This window comes from Lissotriton helveticus, chromosome 12 (assembly GCF_964261635.1).
Source record: "Lissotriton helveticus chromosome 12, aLisHel1.1, whole genome shotgun sequence".
In the NCBI taxonomy this organism is placed as follows: Eukaryota; Metazoa; Chordata; class Amphibia; order Caudata; family Salamandridae; genus Lissotriton; species Lissotriton helveticus.
The window spans coordinates 818,178,329-818,197,343 of NC_136073.1; the positions used below are offsets into that span (position 1 = coordinate 818,178,329).

Consider the following 19,015-nt stretch of genomic DNA (forward strand, 5'->3'; position numbering starts at 1 on the left):
AGTAACCTCGTCCCTCAGAACATTTTGGAGAAAAAAAACCCAGACAAAATGACAATGTATACTATAGTTCATTGCCGAAAGCTATACTGGTTGTTAAAGGCCCTGAACCCGAGCTATTGGCCCAAGCCGCATTCAAGTGCTTATTACGAGGGAGACTGGTATAACCCAAAGGCAGAAGGGCTAAAGGGCTGTTTAAACATTCCACCCACGGAGGGTAGAATATTCTAAATTCAAAAAGGAAGAACGACAAACTGAAATGTTGTAGCAGAAGATCCACATCTGGGCATATCTGTTGCACCTAGGGTGTCACACTGAGGGAAAGAAAACAGTGATAGGTGGATTGATTAAATTAATCTCTGCCTCTGGTTTATATTCTGGACAGCGATCTAATCAAATTTTTGTTTTGTCCACTGTGGCACCTTACACACTGACCAGCCATATGGCTTCATCCTTGATCCTGCTGCAATAGGAACAGTCCAGCACAATCTGCCAAGCCAGGTGCCCCCTGATGGAGAACGCTGGCAGCTCCAGATCGGTCCCTGGTTATTTGGGCCTCCTCAGTAGGGGTGCAGCTTGAGTCCTATGGCACATAGAGCAGTTTTGCTAAGAAGATGCACACGTTCCCTGTAGTGTCTGTAATAAAATAGCCACAGAATGTAATGATTGGGCCCCGATTTGGGCTATAATGGATTCTAAATCCAACACATCTAAGGCTTCAGGAAGGCATACACACACACTCAGGAGAGTGCACACATTAGCAGAGAGCTTGTACACAAGCAGAAGGGTGTACACCGTGCACTCACTGGACACAAGAGGACAGTGTTGCAGGTGGGAACTTGTTGAAACATGCACATAGAATCATACAGACAGTGGTCACCCCGCTGCACACAACAAAGCTGTAGGGACTAGCCATATGAGCAAACACGCGAGGAGACACTTAGCAAAGGATGCAACATGTACCAGTAATTGCACATACTTTGATGCACACAAGGGGAGAGCATAGGATATCCTGCATCCAACATATCATCCGTGGACACCGTAATATGCTAGCAGCCGTGTGTGCTGTACATACTAAAATTGGGCTCAATAAACATGGACAGGTATCCCCACAGTTGAGAAAACAGTGGTGTGTTCCTGTAGTTTACAAACACACAGGGTGTGGGCTCATGTGCTATCTGATGAATAGTGTACCCACTGATAAAGAAGACAAAGGGCAACCACATATGCATACCAACAATGATGCATTCAACAGCCAAGAGTTGCAAGAGGCAGCACTATGCAAAGTACACACAGATAGAAATATGCATGCATAACTGGCTGAGTGGTGTACACAGCAGTTAAGACGGAAGCTTGGCCAAAGGCATTGAATTCACTCGAACAACGTTCACAAGCGAGCTGTGCACACAGTGGTAAAAAAGCAATTCTAGGTCCAGCTCGAGCTGGAATCAGTTCTATTTGCTCATAAGAAACTTGTGGATGGATGTGCGGTCTTGGTCTCAGGGTTTTGCCTACATTGCTGCTGGTAAAAGGATTGCCCTAAAGCTTTGAGGATGACTCTACATTTGATTTTGTAATGTCTGGGATGGCAGAAGAAATGTTATCACAAGAGATCCCACCTGGTTGGGTTATCTACTAGGCACTATCCTCTCTTCAAGGAGCCTCATAAGATTAATTCAACTAAGAATGGGAGCGATTCCTTTTTACTAAATAAAAAGGAATTGCTCCCATTCATGCTTGAATTAATCTTATGAGGCTCCTTGAAGAGAGGATAGTGCCTGCTGTATAGCCCAATCAGGTGGGATACCTCTTGTGATGGTCAGTGTTTAGTTGGGAGGACGTATCCCCCTTTGTTCTCTTCCAGCATTGTGAAGACCCTCTCTACCCTTCCGGCCTCTGGCCATAGTTTTGTAAAAGAAATGTTATGCCAGGACAGAAGGAGCCCTTTTTGCATTCAGGGATTCCTTATTCTGCTTTCTCTCCAGAATGGCAGGTTTCGATGGCTCTGCCTGGGACGAGGAAGAAGAGGAGCCTCCAGATCACCAGTACTACAATGACTTCCCTGGGAAGGAGCCTCCCATCGGGGGTGTGGTCGACATGCGGCTGCGAGATGGTCCAGGCGTGGGGCAGGCTCGGCCCCCTGCATCCGGGCAGCTCCCCAATCACCTGGGAGCCACACTGGTGAGTCTGACCTGCTGCTAGACCCAGTTCCTTTTGAAGGCCCCAGTGGTTGTTGCTTGTTTCAGAAGGTCCCGCATCTAACTCCTTACTCTTTTGCAGCCTGTCGGTCAGATGTCTGGCGGAGATTACGATAACCGGAAGCAGCACCCTCCAGTGCAAGGTATGTGACCCAGGGTAATTGCTGAACGTTGTGCAATAAGATATATGTTATTGTTTTCCTATTTCAGAATTCCTTATGATGGCACTGCTGAAGCACATTGTTTTGCAATGAAGAAAACAGATATCAGCATTTTGGCCCATTATGCATCCTGCCTCATTCAAACATTTCCCTGTTTTGTTTCTGATCATATTGGTCCTAAACAATTCATGATTAGCAGTGATTTTCTTTAACTTGATGACAGCTGGAATGAAAAGGGACCTTTGATCACAGCAGCCTACTAGCTGTGTACAAATTCATTATGGTCAGTTATGAGGATCTCTGAGAGACAGCATGATGGCTTCCTTTAAAAAGATACAACCCACTGCTCACTTGTCTTAAAATATTTCTTTACTACCAGAAATGTTATTCAGAGGATCTTGAACCTTGCATCTTATGTCGGTGGAGACATAAAGAGGCAATGGATGTATTTGTGGCTGTGGTCACACCAGTAGTGGAGAAACTAAACCAGTGTTACACACCGTGTTTGTGTGTTTAGCAAGTGCAGCTGTAGAGCACATGCTTTGCACACTCCTGCCATTTAGTGATGGGCTTGGACATTACTATAGCTGTAATATATAGTTACACAGATATACAGTATGTTACAAATAACGCATTCTTAATTATGCTTGTAACAGCAGATTACTCGCCTTTTAGAATATTGTCAGGTGTCAGTCTGGATCCAGAAGCTTTCATAGCGGTGCTCCTGTGTTCTGCTATGTGATGCCGTGCGGCACAGCCTTGACTTTGTTCCACCCTATAAGAGATGACCAGAGCCGCATATATGTGCACTCAGTTAGTGCCTTTCTGTTCGAGGCATGTGGGCTGCTGAATTCACATCTTATGCATAGATCGCCGCCTAGGGTTGGGTCCGGATGAGTGCACATTGTTGTCCTGGAAGAGTCTTTGAAGTATCACGAGATAGGTGGCTCCTCCCCCGGACTACAGTGCGCATGGGCATCCTGTCCATCCTCAGATTGTTTTTTTCCGCCATTGGGTTCGGATGTTCTTCTCTTAACTCCAGTTCGGAAACTTTTCTTCAAGGCCAAAAGGCCTTCGGGGTCGTCGGTATTGTTTCTCTCGTTCGGTGCCGAGTTCTTGTTCCAGTTTCTTTCGAAGCAGGACGTCGAAGAGTGCCGCGTGGCCTTTTCGACACCAAGGCCCGATCGTCGATGGAACGGAGCCCATTCAAACAATGCCCCCTTTGTAACGCAAAATACCCGCACATCGATGTACACCCGGTGTGCAACAAGTGCTTATCCCCCGACCACAACGAGGACAATTGCTTCGCTTGTGCTCGGTTCCAGTGCAAGAAGACGCTTAGACTCCGACGTGCAGCACGACAGACGATGTCGAAGACAGCGCCAGACCCGGTGAATATCTTCGATGAAGACGACGAGGAGATCGTCGACACTGTGGATCCACAACAGCCGTCGGATCCAGATTCGGAGCACGGCTCAGACTACTACGAGGTCGACGAGGAGCACGTCGTTGACGATGAAAACATCGAAGAGGTAAGGGACGACGTGTCCCCCCATCGGAGCCGTCGACGACGACTCCAGTGATGAACCAGGCCCAACAGTGGGTACTGGACCAAAACAAGACACTCTTACACTCTCCAAGGCTCCGGTCGAGGCATCGCTGAAAGGCCTTAGCCTAGATCGTGTTCAGCATTCTATAGCCCCGCGTCTCGGCCCGGCTAAGAATATTTCACATGAGCCATCGGTCGCCCAACAGAAAGCGAAACCGAAAGGTACCGAGGAGAAAACTAAACCGAAACTGCTAAAGGCAGCCTTCGGATCGAAGAGTGCAAGCACATTGGAATCGACATCGAGGCCGACTGTCAACGACCCAAAGAGGTCCACCGCAAAGGCTATCGATCCGAAGATTGGTGCGCTTCATGCCATCGCTACAGCCAAGTTCGTCGAGCCGACAGGGTCGGCGTCAACGGCCGTCAACACAAACAAGGGACTTGCCTCTCATAAGGCCCTCAAACCGAGGCACCGAGTCGAAAAACAAAAAGTGGTCAAAGCCCCCGAGCCAAAGTAGAACGCACGACAACAAAGCAAAGTCCGTCGATGCTGTATCGACGCCAGGCCCAAAGCCAGCCATAAAGTTCGGTCTGCCCCCAACGGCTCGACCTAAGGGAACAGATCCAACAAAAGGCTTGGAGCAATCCACACCTGTGACACTTGGGAAGAGGAGCCATCCTCAAGAAGCAAGCGTTATGTATCAGGCGCCATCCTGTGATGAACAATCAAAGCTCCATATCGACGCCGACACTGGCAGACTTACTATATATCAAAGGAAAATCAGGTCGGAAACTCCACTGGAATCCTATAAAATTCCACTAAAAAAGAAAAGAGACTCTTCCACATCGCCTGTCCTTTTTGAAACTGTGCAGTACCATGAACAAGACATTTCTACCTACTCACCTGCACGCTCTACTGAGGAGCTAGGGTACACCTATGACGACCAGTATGGTTACCCTGCGGACAATGATCCAGATGAACAGGCTCAAACATGGACAGACACTGCGGACCAAGGGGAGTCCCCACCTATCCCTGACACTCCTTCTTATCCAGTAAAAACTTCACCCACAGAGGACACAGCAGCGTTTAACGCACTGATAGAGAGGGCAGCACATAATCATGATGTGGACATGCATGCTGACCCAATTGAGGAGGATTTCTTGTTTGACACTTTCTCCACTTCAGAGAAATCATTTAAAACATTGCCAATGTTAAAGGGTGTCCTCAAACATGCAGGAGACATTTTTAAAGAGACCACCAGGGCAAGGGTTGTTAACCCCCGCATTGAAAGAAAATACAGACCGGCACCTGTAGACCCTACCTACATTAAGGGACAGTTGCCTTTGGACTCTTTGGTTGTCTCCAATGCCCGTAAACGGGCCAACTCTCAGACCACTGGTGATGCTCCTCCTCCAGACAAAGAATCTAAAGTGTTGGAAGCATCTGGGAAAAGGGTAGCTGCACAGGCAGCTAACATCTGGAGAATTTCCAACACGCAGGCCCTATTAGCCAGATACGATAGGGCACATTATGACACATTAGAGCAACTGCTACAACATTTGCCTGATGCATACAAGGAAGGAGCAGAAACACTAATACAGGAAGGGAAACTCCTATCCAACGCATCCATTAAATGTGCGCTGGATGTAGCGGACACTGCAGCCAGAGCCATCAACACTAGTGTCATGCTCAGGAGGCATGCTTGGTTGCGTATCTCAGGGTTCAAACCAGAGATTCAAACAACTCTATTAAATCAGCCTGTAAACCCTGATTTTCTGTTTGGCCCTGATGTAGACTCCATCTTAGAAAAAATAAAGAAAGACACAGAGACAGCCAAATCTATGGGGGCCTTGCAGTCTCAACAATTCAGAGGTAGTTCCTTTCGTCGCTCCAATAACAGAGGAGCTTCAAGAGGACAGGCATCCCAGCAAACTCAATACAACAAAGGGAACACGCAAACCACCTACACTAAAACAAACAGAGGTGGATACCGTGGCAACAGCAGCAAAGGCAGAGGACGAGGAAATAACACCAGATCCTCTGCCAATACTAAGCAGTGACGCCTTGTCGCTGCCCCCAGACCATGTAACACCAGTCGGGGGCAGACTACAGCAGTTCCTGCCAGTCTGGGAGAGCATTACCACAGACAGGTGGGTGAGACAACTCATTCAGTATAGTTATTGCCTGGAGCTAACATCCACTCCGTCCAACATACCCCCAAAACACCGTCCTATGTCCGCAGAGCACATACACTTATAGCAGCAAGAAGTTCTCAGCATGCTGCAAAAAGGGGCCATAGAACTCATCCCTATACAGGAACAAAGCACAGGGGTGTACTCGCTCTACTTCTTAATCCCCAAAAAGGACGGGTCTCTCAGGCCCATACTAGACCTGCGGCCACTAAACCAATACATCTTGTCAGAACATTTTCACATGCTCACTTTACAGCAGGTTCTTCCATTACTCAGTCAGGGAGACTTCCTCGTTAACCCTAGACTTAAAAGATGCGTATTCCCACATACCAATACATCCTGCACACAGAAAGTATCTCAGGTTTACCATCCAAAACAAGCACTACCAGTTCAAGGTACTGCCTTTCGGGGTGACTACAGCCCCCAGGGTGTTTACCAAATGCCTGGCGACAGTGGCTGCACACCTACGAAGAAACCATGTTCACATTTACCCCTATCTAGACGATTGGCTCATCCAAGCAAAATCGGCCCAGCAATGTGCCCATCACGTGTCCCGCACTATTCACCTCCTACACAGCCTTGGTTTCACATTATACCACCCAAAATCTCATCTTCAGCCAGCCCACGTCCAACAGTATCTGGGTGCCACAATAAACACTATGGCGGCCAAGGCGCAGCCAAACTCAGCAGCATTCTGCTCCTCATTCAAAAGTTCAGGCCACAACACTCCCTCCCGGCAAGGGTGTTTATGCAGTTGATAGGCATGATGGCCTCCTGCATTTTCATAGTCCCTCACGCGAGGCTACACATGCGTCCCCTCCAGGAGCGCTTATCTCGGCAGTGGAACCAGGCTCACGGACAATTGAAGGACCTAGTGTTGGTGACCGGTCGCGCATACAACTCTCTGCATTGGTGGAATCCACAAAACCTTTGCAGGGGTCAACCGTTCCAAGGGCCTGTACCACAAGTAGTGCTGACAACGGACGCATCTCTCCTGGGATGGGGAGCGCATGTCCTCCATTACACAGTCCAGGGGCTGTGGACAACCCAACAGAAGAAAATGCACATCAACCTACTGGAACTGATGGCAATCTTCATGGCCATGAAGGCGTTCAAAATTCACTTGTGCAACAAAGTCGTGTTGATCCGGACGGACAACATGACTGCCATGTACTACATACAAAAGCAGGGAGGGACACACTCGCCACAGTTGTCACACCTAGCACAAAGCATGTGGAAGTGGGCCATTCAAAGGAACATCTTCCTCATGGCGGAACACCTCCCAGGCAAGGACAACCACATGGCGGATCTGCTCAGCAGACACAGCCATCAAATGCACGAGTGGGAGATACATCCCTCAGTGCTGCACCTGTACTTTCAGCAGTGGGGTCACCCAGAGATAGACCTGTTCGCCACAAACGAAAACGCAAAATGCCAAAGCTTCGCCGCCAGATTTCCACATCCGCAGTCTCAGGGCAATGCGATATGGATGAACTGGTCAGGCAGATTTGCGTACGTTTTTCCACCAGCCCCGCTCATACCACTAGTGGCACGCAAACTGCCACAACATTCCATGACACTAATCCTAGTTGCTCCAACGTGGGCGCGGCAACCATGGTATACCACGTTCCTCGAACTTTCCATGGTGCCTCATCAAAGGCTGCACTTAACACCCAGCCTTTTAACACAGAGCCATGGCGACATTCAGCACCCAGATCCGCAACTGCTGAACCTTGCGATCTGGCTCCTGAGGTCCTAGAGTTTGGTTACCTCAACTTGCCTCCCGACTGTATGAATATTATCAAAGAGGCAAGGCGGCCTACCACTAGGGCATGCTATGCAGCAAAATGGAAGCGATTTGTCATCTATTGTAAAAATAATAACATAAATCCGCTGGATGCATCTACACAAAACATCATCTGTTACCTACTACATTTACACAGATGCAATCTGGCTTACAGCTCCATTCGTATACATTTAGCTGCAGTAGCCGCCTATCTTCAAAATAGGCAGCACCTTTCATTCTTTAGAGTGCCTGCTATTCCTGGAGGGGCTCAAAAGAATCATTCCTCCAAGGCACCCTCCTTCTCCTGTATGGAACCTCAATGTAGTCCTTACCAGGCTAATGGGACCGCCCTTTGAACCTCTACACTCATGTGAAATACAGTTCCTAACCTGGAAAGTGGCTTTCCTAGTTGCAATTACTTCCCTCAGAAGAGTTAGTGAGCTACAAGCCTTAACTATTCAGGAACCATTCACACAAATTCACGCAAACAGGGTAGTGCTGCGGACTAACCCTAAATTTATGCCAAAGGTGGTGTCCCAGTTTCACATCAACCAAGCTATTGAACTGCCGGTATTCTTCCCTAACCCAGATTCCGTAGCAGAACGAGCTCTGCATACCCTTGACGTCAAGAGAGCTCTCCTTTACTATATAGATAGAATAAAACTTTTCAGGAAAACTAAACAGCTGTTTGTTGCCTTTTCACCACAGCACAAGGGCAACCCCATTTCCAAATCAGGCATAGCCAGATGGATTGTTAAGTGCATACAAATCTGTTATAAAAAAGCTAAACGCACATTAACAGTTCCCCCAAGAGCGCATTCCACGCGCAACTTAGGGGCATCCATGGCTTTCCTAGGAAACATTCCTCTAGAGGACATATGTAAGGCAGCCACATGGACTACCATACACACTTTTACCAAACACTACTGTGTAGATGTACACTCCAAACAGCAGGCAGCTGTAGGACAGGCTGTACTCAAAACTCTTTTTCAAACTGCTGCAGCTGGCGCAGGCAACCGCCGCTAGGAGGACACTGCTATACATTCTATGCATAAGATGTGAATTCAGCAGCCCACATGCCTCGAACGGAATATGCTACTTACCAGTATTCATCTGTTCTTGGCATGTAGGGCTGCTGATATTCACATCGCCCTCCCTCCTCCCCGGTGCCTGTAGCAGCTGTAGCATTCAGAATTACTCTCTAGCATGGGCATTACTTACTGTACCATAATCCGTCCCTGCCACAATGGCGAAAAACAATCTGAGGATGGACAGGATGCCCATGCGCACTGTAGTCCAGGGGAGGAGCCACCTATCTCGTGATACTTCAAAGGCTCTTCCAGGACAACAATGTGCAATCATCCGGACCCAACCCTAGGTGGCGATCTATGCATAAGATGTGAATATCAGCAGCCCTACATGCCAAGAACAGATGCATACTGGTAAGTAGCATATTCCTTCCATGCCCTCTGACGTGGATTTGGATGTGCTCTACATATTTCTCGTAGGTTTGACACTTTTCTTTTTTATTCAAAAAGGTTTGAGAACCAGTGTGCTATGGAACAGTGTCACCTTGTCAAACTTCATGGTTCAAACAATGCAATAACTGTCCTAAACAAATGGCAGTGGCAGCCCTAAAGAGGAGTGCCTTTGATCTTTGGACTGGGCATGCTTCAAAGTTGTGTGAGGAATGCACCATCTTCAACCAAAAGACAATCTGGGACCTTGAAGCGAAGCTGTACGTCTCCAAACATTGGAAGAAATCGTGCAAGTTCCGCTCCAGCTCAAAGTCGAAGACACAGACTCCTTCCCGTTCCCGAGGCCATTTCTTTAAAACCTTATTGTTGTGGTTAAAGTATTCTGGTAAGTCAAACTCGAACTGGAAACATTAGAAGTCCAAGTGGGGCACTTCCCATTCTGCCTCTCCCTATCTCCAGAGCAGTCCCTATGGCGTCAATGTGCCACTTCTTCTTGCTCTCTATCTTCGACCTAGGAGCTGATTCCACAGTTGGTCGCAACACACCTTAAATTCCCTGGGTCATCTGCAACAACGCAGCAGATCGAGGCCTTTTAGGGAGGCCATGTTTTGCGTCTTTGGCACCCTTCCGATTCCCTCTTGTGTACCTTCGGGCCCCAAGAGTTCGCCTTGGCCTTTATTTGGGTTACCACTGGCAGAACTGTCCTTGATGCCATATGTGCAGTTGACACGAAAGAGGACCCTTTACCTATGCTTACAGACTTGTCTTGGCTCTGATTGAGGTCCCATGCCGATGCATGTGACCTCCGCACAGTCAGATTCAGGTAAAACACTGCCTCTACTGCATAGCCATCCTAAGGTGCTCCATCAGCTTTTTGGCTCAGATTCTGATAAGAGCCTGCCACCACTTAGCGATCACCGGGGAGATGGTGGGGATGACTTACCACCACCTTATGATGATGAGCATGTATGCATTGACTTGCAGGAGGCCAATGAGCTCTATACCCCACCACCATCTTCCAATGATGGGGAGAACCCTGGCTCGATCTCCCCTCCTCTCAAACACACAGTGTCAAAAATGATGTATGCACTGGATTTCCAAAGAAGGCTCTATCTTAGAGATTCACTCCAACTAGAGTGGAGCATGCAACTCTTGTATACATTACCTGCTATACATCTACCTGCTAATGCTGTAAAAGACTTTATCCCCTTGCTCCTCCCTCTCTGGACCAAGATCATCAACAGCTCTTTGCAACAAGGCCACATTCCAGACTCCCTTAAGGTGGGGCAAGTCACGCCTATACTCAAGAAACCTACAGCTGATCCGTCTGACCTAAACAACTATCGGCCCATCACCAATATCCCCACCCTGGCCAAACTGCTGGAGAAATGTGTCCAACTCCAACTAACAAAACACATTGATCAATTTGACCTCCTCAACCCTCATCAATCAGGCTTTAGAGCGAAACATAGCACGGAAACAGCTATGACACACATAATTGATGACGCCCTCCAAATTCTGGATCGTAATGAGTCCTGTCTCCTCATCCTTCTTGACCTCTTGTCAGCATTTGACACGGTCAAACATGAGAACTTGCTGGAGCTGCTAAGCACTAGAATGGGGCTATCGGGAACTGTTCTCAAGTGGTTTTCGTCCTTCCTTCACAATCGGTCTCAGAGGTTCAAGATCGACAATGTGCTATCTACACCTGTGCCTGCAGATCTAGGTGTCCCACAAGGATCCACCCTCTCCCCTACACTGTTCAACCTCGTTATGGAACCGCTCGCCACCTTGCTTCAAGCATCCAATGTTCAATTCCATATGTACGCCGATGACACACAACTCTATCTAAAGTTACAATCCCCGGAAGATATCAAACATCTGAATTCCACGCTTATTAACACCCAATCATGGCTGGCCGATAATCACCTCAAACTAAATGCTCTGAAACTGAGTTCCTACTCATCACACCCCCGGCGAAAATCTCCACCACCCAAACCTGGCTCAACAACCTAACAGCACTCAATGTCCAACCTACCATCGTGGACTCGGCGAAATCCCTAGGCATCACACTCGACGCCAAGCTCAACATGCAGCAGCACGTCAGCAAAGCCACAAAAGCAGCTAATTTCCAAATTAACACGCTGAGGAAAATCAAACCCTTCCTCCCGGCCAAAGACTTCCAAACTGCTGTACAAGCTTTAGTCATCCCTCGAATAGACTACGGAATTGCGGCCCTCAGCGGTCTCCCGCTATCCACAACAGCACCCTTAAGAGCCTCCCTGAACGCTGCCGCGAGACTCATTACTGGCTCTAGAAAGCATTCGCACATATCCCCAGACTTAAAGTCTCTAAAATGGCTGCCTTTTGAAGCCAGAATACAGCTAAAAATTGCAGTTATGACACACGCGGCCGTGCACCACAAGGCACCCAACTACCTCGCTCAAAAGCTGTCTATATCAGGAGGTTCGAGATCCAATAGGAGTACAAAAAATCTACTCCTGAAACCTCGTAGATTCCGGAAAGTGAAAACTTACAAGCGCTCCTTCTCAGGAATGGCACCCAGGATCTGGAATGCGCTCCCTCCTGAAACCAGGCTGATCTCCTCCACTGCACTCTTCAAGAAAGAGGTGAAAAAAATCCTTCTGGCCAAGATCTCCTGATCGTTATAGATGTTGGTTCAGAGACTCTGCATTGCTTTGTATCACTGCTCACCCTATCCCTTGGCACTATACTCTACTTGTTGGGGGCACTACTACGCTACTCTCTTACTACCGTCCAAGATATGATACACGCTGGTTTACTGATCCACCTGGACACCTCTGTAGTGGGATCAATGACTTGTGCTGTCCTATGTTACTTCCTTACCTAATTGTATATGGATTGGTTTTATGTATGTTTTTATTATCCATGTTATTACCATGTTATTGACTATTATACTGTTCCCATTATCTCTGTTGACTCCTACTGCCCCTACCCTGTCTTTGTGAAGCGCTCTGATATCTGTAAGGATCCTGTTCGCGCTATATAAAACTTTGAATAAATAAATAAATAAAATTATTGTCTGTACCTCTTCTGCCCATAGTTCTGAAAGTGATCAGGAATGACCCGCCCCAGTCATCCTTGTGCCGCCGGATTGGCCTAGGAGAGTGTGGTACCTGGATCTTCTGGGTCTGAGCATCTGTCCCGTTGATCAGGCTTCCGCTTCAAGAGATTCTTCTGTCACAGCAGGTGGACAGAGTTCTGCACCAGTAACTGTGCAATTTACACCTTCATGTGTGAAGATTAAGTGGCGGCAGTTGACTGCATTCAATCTACCTTCTGAGGTTGTGGATGTTATCCTTGCTGCCCCCTCTACAATGTCTATTTATTACAGACGCTGGGACATTTTTGTGGCCTGATGAGTCTGCATGCAACAGGACACCTAACACTACAAACTCCATATTTTCTTTCTTTTTGTTTTCAGCCCTGCAAGGCCTCGGGTTGGGCACCATTAAATGTTATTTGTTGGTCCTCTATGCCTTTTTGCTTTTGATGGACCAGCCGTCCTTGTTTGAATCACCTGTTGTGATGAGGTGCATATAAGGTTTAATAGTCTTCCTCTCAAACTTTTTTTGACGCAGCAGCGGAAATCTTAATTTGAATTAGACTTTCCTTCTGTGTACCATCTCCGAGCTGATGCACAACTGTTTGTTTCGTCTTTTGACTCTAAAGACTCTTCCTTGTTGTGATTTACTTCGCTTTGTCACATGTGAGCTTTGGGCTCTCTCGGTGCAGCCGCCCTACAAAGCCTTTTTTCAAGATAAAACTGTTTGTAAAGACCTAGGCAGCCTTTTTGCCAAAAGTCGGGACTCCTTTTCACATTGGGCAAGCCATCACCTATGTGAAAAAACAGGAGGATAGACTTCATTTGTTTGACACCAAAAGATCTTTTAGCTGATACTTCGATTGCACCAAAGCCATTGGGTGGATAATGGGCATTTTGTAGGGTTCTGTGGTGAAAGAAAGGGAAGGCGGTGGAGAAAAGAACAATCAATTTCGATAGTCCTCTGCGTTAAGAACTGTGAATTGGCCAAGAAGCGGCCTCCAGAGTTGGGCCCATTCCACCAGGGTCAAAGCTGACAGCAATGCGCTGGCACATAGAATGCCTTTTGTGGATATTTCTCAGGCTGCGACCTGAGCGTCACTCCACCTGCTCACAAAGCGCTAGCTGCTTCCGTGACCGCCAAGTGTGACTGAAAGGGCACGGTAGGAGTTTTGATCTGAACCCATTCCACAGATATCCCACTCTTCCCAGGCAGGTACTACTTTGGTATTTATTCTAAAGGTGAGGAATCTGAGGTTGGTTAGATCTATCAGCAGAACAAGTTACCTTCTGTAATGCTCTTTCTGATGGATATTCTATATACTGCTGATTCTTCAGTGCTTTGCCACTGTGGAGGGGTCTCTTTTCCCATCTAAAAAGTTTTAAAATTAGAGATCTGCACCTTTAATTGTTTGTGGGGTCCTAGTTGGAGGGTGCAAACAGTCAGGAAAGTTACTGACATTAGAAGGCTGGGTTGGTGCTTATATGCAACACATTTCGCCACTTCCGGGGTGAAACCAAGTCAGCAAGGAGCCAGGCATCTGCGAGAGCACTGCTATGAAAGCTTCTGGATCAAGCCTGGCACCTTGGGATAGCCAGTCATATCTCCTAGGGCTTCTACGATCGGATGCACCGCTATCGACAATGGCGTACAGGAAGATTACCACCTCTGCTCTAGGCTGTAGGACTAAGACAGTCACTCGAACCTTGGTCTTCGGAGGGATATGTCTTTGATAATGGGAGACACAATTCTGCCCTAGTTTGAAAAAACTGCATTCACCCCCTGGCTGTTTGGAGAGTAAATTATTGGTAAGGTAGGTGATGCTCCAGCTCTGTTTTTAAGAGGGCGCTGTTCAGCTCTGGTGTTTAGAAGGGTGGAAACTACTCCATGCGTGTATAATGGAGAAAAGACTACTTCTGCTTTGACCGAAGTGTGGTATAATGCCTGGCTTTTTATCACAGTTGAATGGTAGGTGAGATAATGAATGGTTACGTGACGGGTAGGTAGAGACTGTAGATTAACAGACAAATTTGCTGCTATTGAAGTGGTATTTTTTGCTTGTGGCTGATATTCTTCACATGTTCTATTCTCTCAAAAAGATCCAGCCATTGGTACCTAAACTAAGAGAGTTTCTCTCATTATGCTACAGATCTGAAAAGATCCTTCTGAAAATATATGCATTTTCTCTTCTGCATAGGGCGAGAGAAGTATTCAGTCTCCTCAACGCCTGCCAACAAACCACCTAATCGTGGGGAAGTGTTTGATGATCCATCTTACGTAAACGTGCAGAACCTGGAGAAGTCTCGCCAGGCCGCCGCCGGGGGCGCCTGCGCCACCAATGGCAATACACAACGGGATATCTTTGACATGAGTGAGTTCCGGCGGTATTGTTGAGTGAGAGTGGGAACACTGTGTGATTAGTAGGCATTAGAGGGGAGGCATGGGGTGAGTATTTGACTCCTCAAATGGTAGGAAGGCTTACTGATGTTTTACTATTCAAAGGCAGAAGGCCGTCTCAGTTAGTGATTACTCTGCACTCAACAGGGGAGGGTGGGAATTCACTGATACTCCTCTTTAGTAAAAGGATGGAAACGTTGCGATTCCTCCACATTGAGACGAGGACATCTATGTGATTCTTTGTCTTTGTAAGAGACCCTTGATTGAGGCGTCTTTTTCATTTTACAGCTTTGAAAAATGATGCATGGTTCAATGCTGGTTTCAGAATAGGCTATACACACGCCGCTGGTGTAGGCATTGTTACTGTTTGGTCCTTTTCTTTTGCCTGTTTTAACTGTTGACGCTGCTTTTTATGTTTAGAGCCTTTTGAAGATGCCCTGCGGGTCCCCCCTGTAGCGCAGGCGATGGCTTCCATGGAAGAACAGCTAAAGTGTGAACTCTGGTACCACGGGAAGATGAGCCGGAAGGATGCTGAGAAGCTCCTTAAGGGAAACGGGGACTTCCTGGTGCGGGAGAGCACCACCACCCCCGGTCAGTATGTCCTGACGGGGCTTCAGAACTCTCAGCCCAAGCACCTTCTTCTTGTGGATCCCGAAGGAGTGGTAAGTCAGTCTAACATATGTCGAAGGCTTGTGTTCGGCTGCAATACCCTTGATTTTTCTTCTCACTACTTCCATTCTCCTCAATTACAGGTCCGGACCAAGGATCACCGGTTTGAGAGTGTCAGTCATCTCATCAGCTACCACATGGACAATCATTTGCCCATCATTTCGGCTGGCAGTGAAATGAGCCTTCAGCAGCCCGTCGAGAGGAGAGTATGAACTCCAGCGGAGTTTGTGAATCTGTCCATCCTTGAGCCGAAGTGACTCTCCATTGCGTGCTTCTCCTGTGGCTGGTGGACCGGGGATCTTCATTGAACACCTCCACGGCTGTCTCTTTGCTGATTAAGAAGATCAGCTTCTACCCAGCAGTGCTCTGTGTCCAGACACTTAACTGTGTGCACCTGGGTGCTGTTTCCTTTTCACTGTTTCTTGCACTCTGCTGCCACACCTGCACTCGTTCAGAAGTTTCGCACATCTTCCTCTTGGGATCACTTCCTTCGAAAGGAGCGACCCGAGTCTCTAGTGCGCATCAGAAAACCGCTGTGACTTTTGTTCACAGAGAGTGATGCAACATGGGAGTCGGAAGCCCGTGGACGTATCTCAGCCCGGGCGCCTCTCTTGCTACAATGTTCCGAACAGACCGCGCCTTCCAGGGGGAGGAGGCTTCAAAACCAAATGCCAGAGCTGGAACACCAGAATCCTTGTACCATGGGGAGAATCGAAAGAGTACCCTCTAGCCCGCTATGGATCTGTGAAACTAATGAGTATCTTAGTCAGGCCTTCCGATTACTAGATCGTTCCTCTCCTCACCAGTTCTGTTCTGTTAGTAGCAAAGCACATGTTACTAGGGTTGCACCTGCTTTCCACACTTTGGAACCTTGCCTGGAAGTGTTGGATTCTTCAGAGGCAACACAGCTTCATCCAAATGCACTTTGTAGGTCGTTTGGTTGGTTTGCATGCTAAAGACGAGTTCGAAATTCTAATTTCTTAAGATCTAGGCATTTATTCCCCTGTTTTTACCAGCTGGATGATAGTACTGTTTTTACTTTCCCATTATCTGAACAAAATGTTTGCCGTTTTTAGATATTTTTATGTTGGTTTTAAACCAATGAAAATAAGCTGCTACAAAGTGTAATAACCGGATTGGCTGAATTAGTTGGCGTCTGGTGAAAGCTTTGATTCAGCATAGTAGACTGGACGATTTTGCTTGCTGGCATTTAATCCTCAAATTAGATATTATTAGATATTATTGTTTTTATTATTTTTTTTAGATTTTGGTGACCAATGTGGCCTTTTAATTCTACCGACCTGCTTTGCTGCTTATGTTTTGAATCAAATGTAAATTAATTAATTGGGCTGATTTGGATTGCAACCTTTTAGCCAAAGTTTTACTTTGCAGAGTATCTCTTTATCCTTGAATTATCCAGTTAAGTCCATTCATTTTTATTGAATTTGACCAGGATATTTGGTTGAATCTAATGCATCTTTTACTTCTCTGTGGTGTCCACTCAGCCCAGATGTAAGACACTACTGTCTTTGTTTTTTTTGTGAGATTTTTTTTTTCTAATTTCATGCATGTGAGTTTAAACCAAAACAAGAAAAGTTAAATGAATTTGCAGATCAGTGACCGATGTAGGTACCAACAGTACTTGATGCTGTGATTAGAACTTGTATCTTTGGGTTCTACAGGGGGTGACTTGCCACCAGGTTATAGCGGTGGACTGTTGGCTTCACGGTGGATCACTGTTCACCGGCGTTTATTTACTTATTTTGAGTTTCCTTGAATGCCTACTTGGTCGCTCTTCTTGTTGCGTATACCATGGGTGAGGACAAGGGGCACTCCTGAGTGTGAAGAAAGCAATGTGTTTCCCAAAAGCACAGCCCATTTTGCTTCATTTCTGTCAACTGGTGACTGAGATCATGTGCCTTTTTCCTCTAGGACTTTGCTGTTCCCTGCACAGTTTCTTTCACAAAAGCTTCCCGCTTTAGCTGATTAGATTTATCCCTAGAAGAAGAAACAACATGGTGGCCTTCATCAGGAAGGTGGCAAACCATTGAAGATGACTTTGGGGCTTAAGGTGGCTGTTCCTTCATCCTCATCACCCCCCAGGAGCTGCATAGTGACAAATGAGCTGAGGAGCAGTCACCATGCCTTCGATGGAATCCAAGAGTTGCTTGCCACAATCCCGCAGGCACGTGTTGTTTTCTTAGTGGCTGTGCAACTACTTCACTAGCTGACATGAAGCTTTCCATAACCTAAGCCATTCAGTGTGGTCCCCAAGCATTGGACCCCACGTCCAAAAACAATGAACCAACAGCAGGTTGTCCTCTCGCTGTTGTGAGCACAATATTGACTGTTCATTTTTTTGTTTTGTTAAATGTGCATTTACACATCCTGTAGATGTAACCAATATCCGAAAAGGAACTCTTCGGGGTTTGCTGTTTTATGTAAACTCGACAAAAGCGAAGATGGAGCTATAGGGTCAGGTAATCTCCAGTTGACGCTGAGCGTTGTCTGTCTCTGTATGTGGACAGTCGCGAGTGGTTTCAGACGTTCTTCGTTGAGGGGGCGTTTTAGTGGTGCACCTCTTCTGAAAATCACTCTTGTGACATTGACTCGGTAGGACACTTTCTTCACTCCTCCCTTTCTTTGCCACATATGAACATCCCCTTACACTCCAGTGGTCTATGTTAGGGGAGGGAAGCATTCCTCATACAGAATATTTCATTTTATGATAATCTAGCTAAGAAAAATGGCCACTTTCCTCATATTCAGGCCATCTCCTTGGTAGCCCTGTGACTAGAGTTGTGGGGGTTGTCCCAGAGAAACTGGTCTACAGCTTTCTAGAAGGCAAACACCCTCATTTCCTTTGAGGACTTTGTCGTTCCCCACACGGTCACTCCCCTGATCCATCCATCCGTCTTCCCTCTTGAAGTGTAAATCAGTTTGTATACTTACTTCTCTCGCATGCACATCCTTATACCAAAGTGTAGCTGTCACGCCTTTACATATCATAGCAGCACTTTGTAGTTGTCTTCACAATATATTCTAAATGACTATTAGTTGGTTTTATGAATTTGAATTGTTTGCTTACTGGTATTATTTTATTTTTCTTTGTATTTTTCTATTTCATTTGTTAATGGGCCTTGATTATACCAAAGGAAAAACACAATGCTTATTAAAGGCAGTATTTCTTTAAGAAAATCAACCTCGCCATGTCTTTTTTGGTAGTTTACTGTGGTTTCTAGGAAAGGGCTGCAGCTCTATACATTTATAGGCCCTGGATGATGAAGCAGCCATCATAAAGACCATTGCGGCACCAAAATGTCTAGTTTTCACTATGTTCGCTCGCTGTAGCTCCTTCCATGGTCTAGGTTTATGCATGTTTAAAACTTAATTGTTTTTGTTCCCGCTGTTGGATTTGGGTGTTTATCCGAGTGCTCAGGTACCATCGAGTTACAGAAGGCAAGACATTAGAGCGCGGACTTTCAGCATGCAAGGAGCGAG

At 46.7% G+C, this 19,015-nt stretch overlaps 1 protein-coding gene across 4 annotated transcripts in view; it reads left to right on the plus strand.

Moving 5' to 3' along the window:
* Positions 1–18,712, plus strand: part of SHC1 (SHC adaptor protein 1) — a 135,747-nt gene extending 117,035 nt beyond the window's left edge. For all 4 annotated transcript variants that reach the window (XM_078671073.1, XM_078671071.1, XM_078671072.1 and 1 more), the window contains 5 exons: positions 1,983–2,178; positions 2,278–2,338; positions 14,646–14,819; positions 15,266–15,507; positions 15,598–18,712. In XM_078671073.1, the coding sequence (XP_078527199.1) occupies positions 1,983–2,178; positions 2,278–2,338; positions 14,646–14,819; positions 15,266–15,507; positions 15,598–15,726 (802 nt within the window). In that variant the 3' untranslated portion in view covers positions 15,727–18,712. The remainder of the gene's footprint in view (positions 1–1,982; positions 2,179–2,277; positions 2,339–14,645; positions 14,820–15,265; positions 15,508–15,597) is intronic.
* Positions 18,713–19,015: the final 303 nt, after the last annotated feature.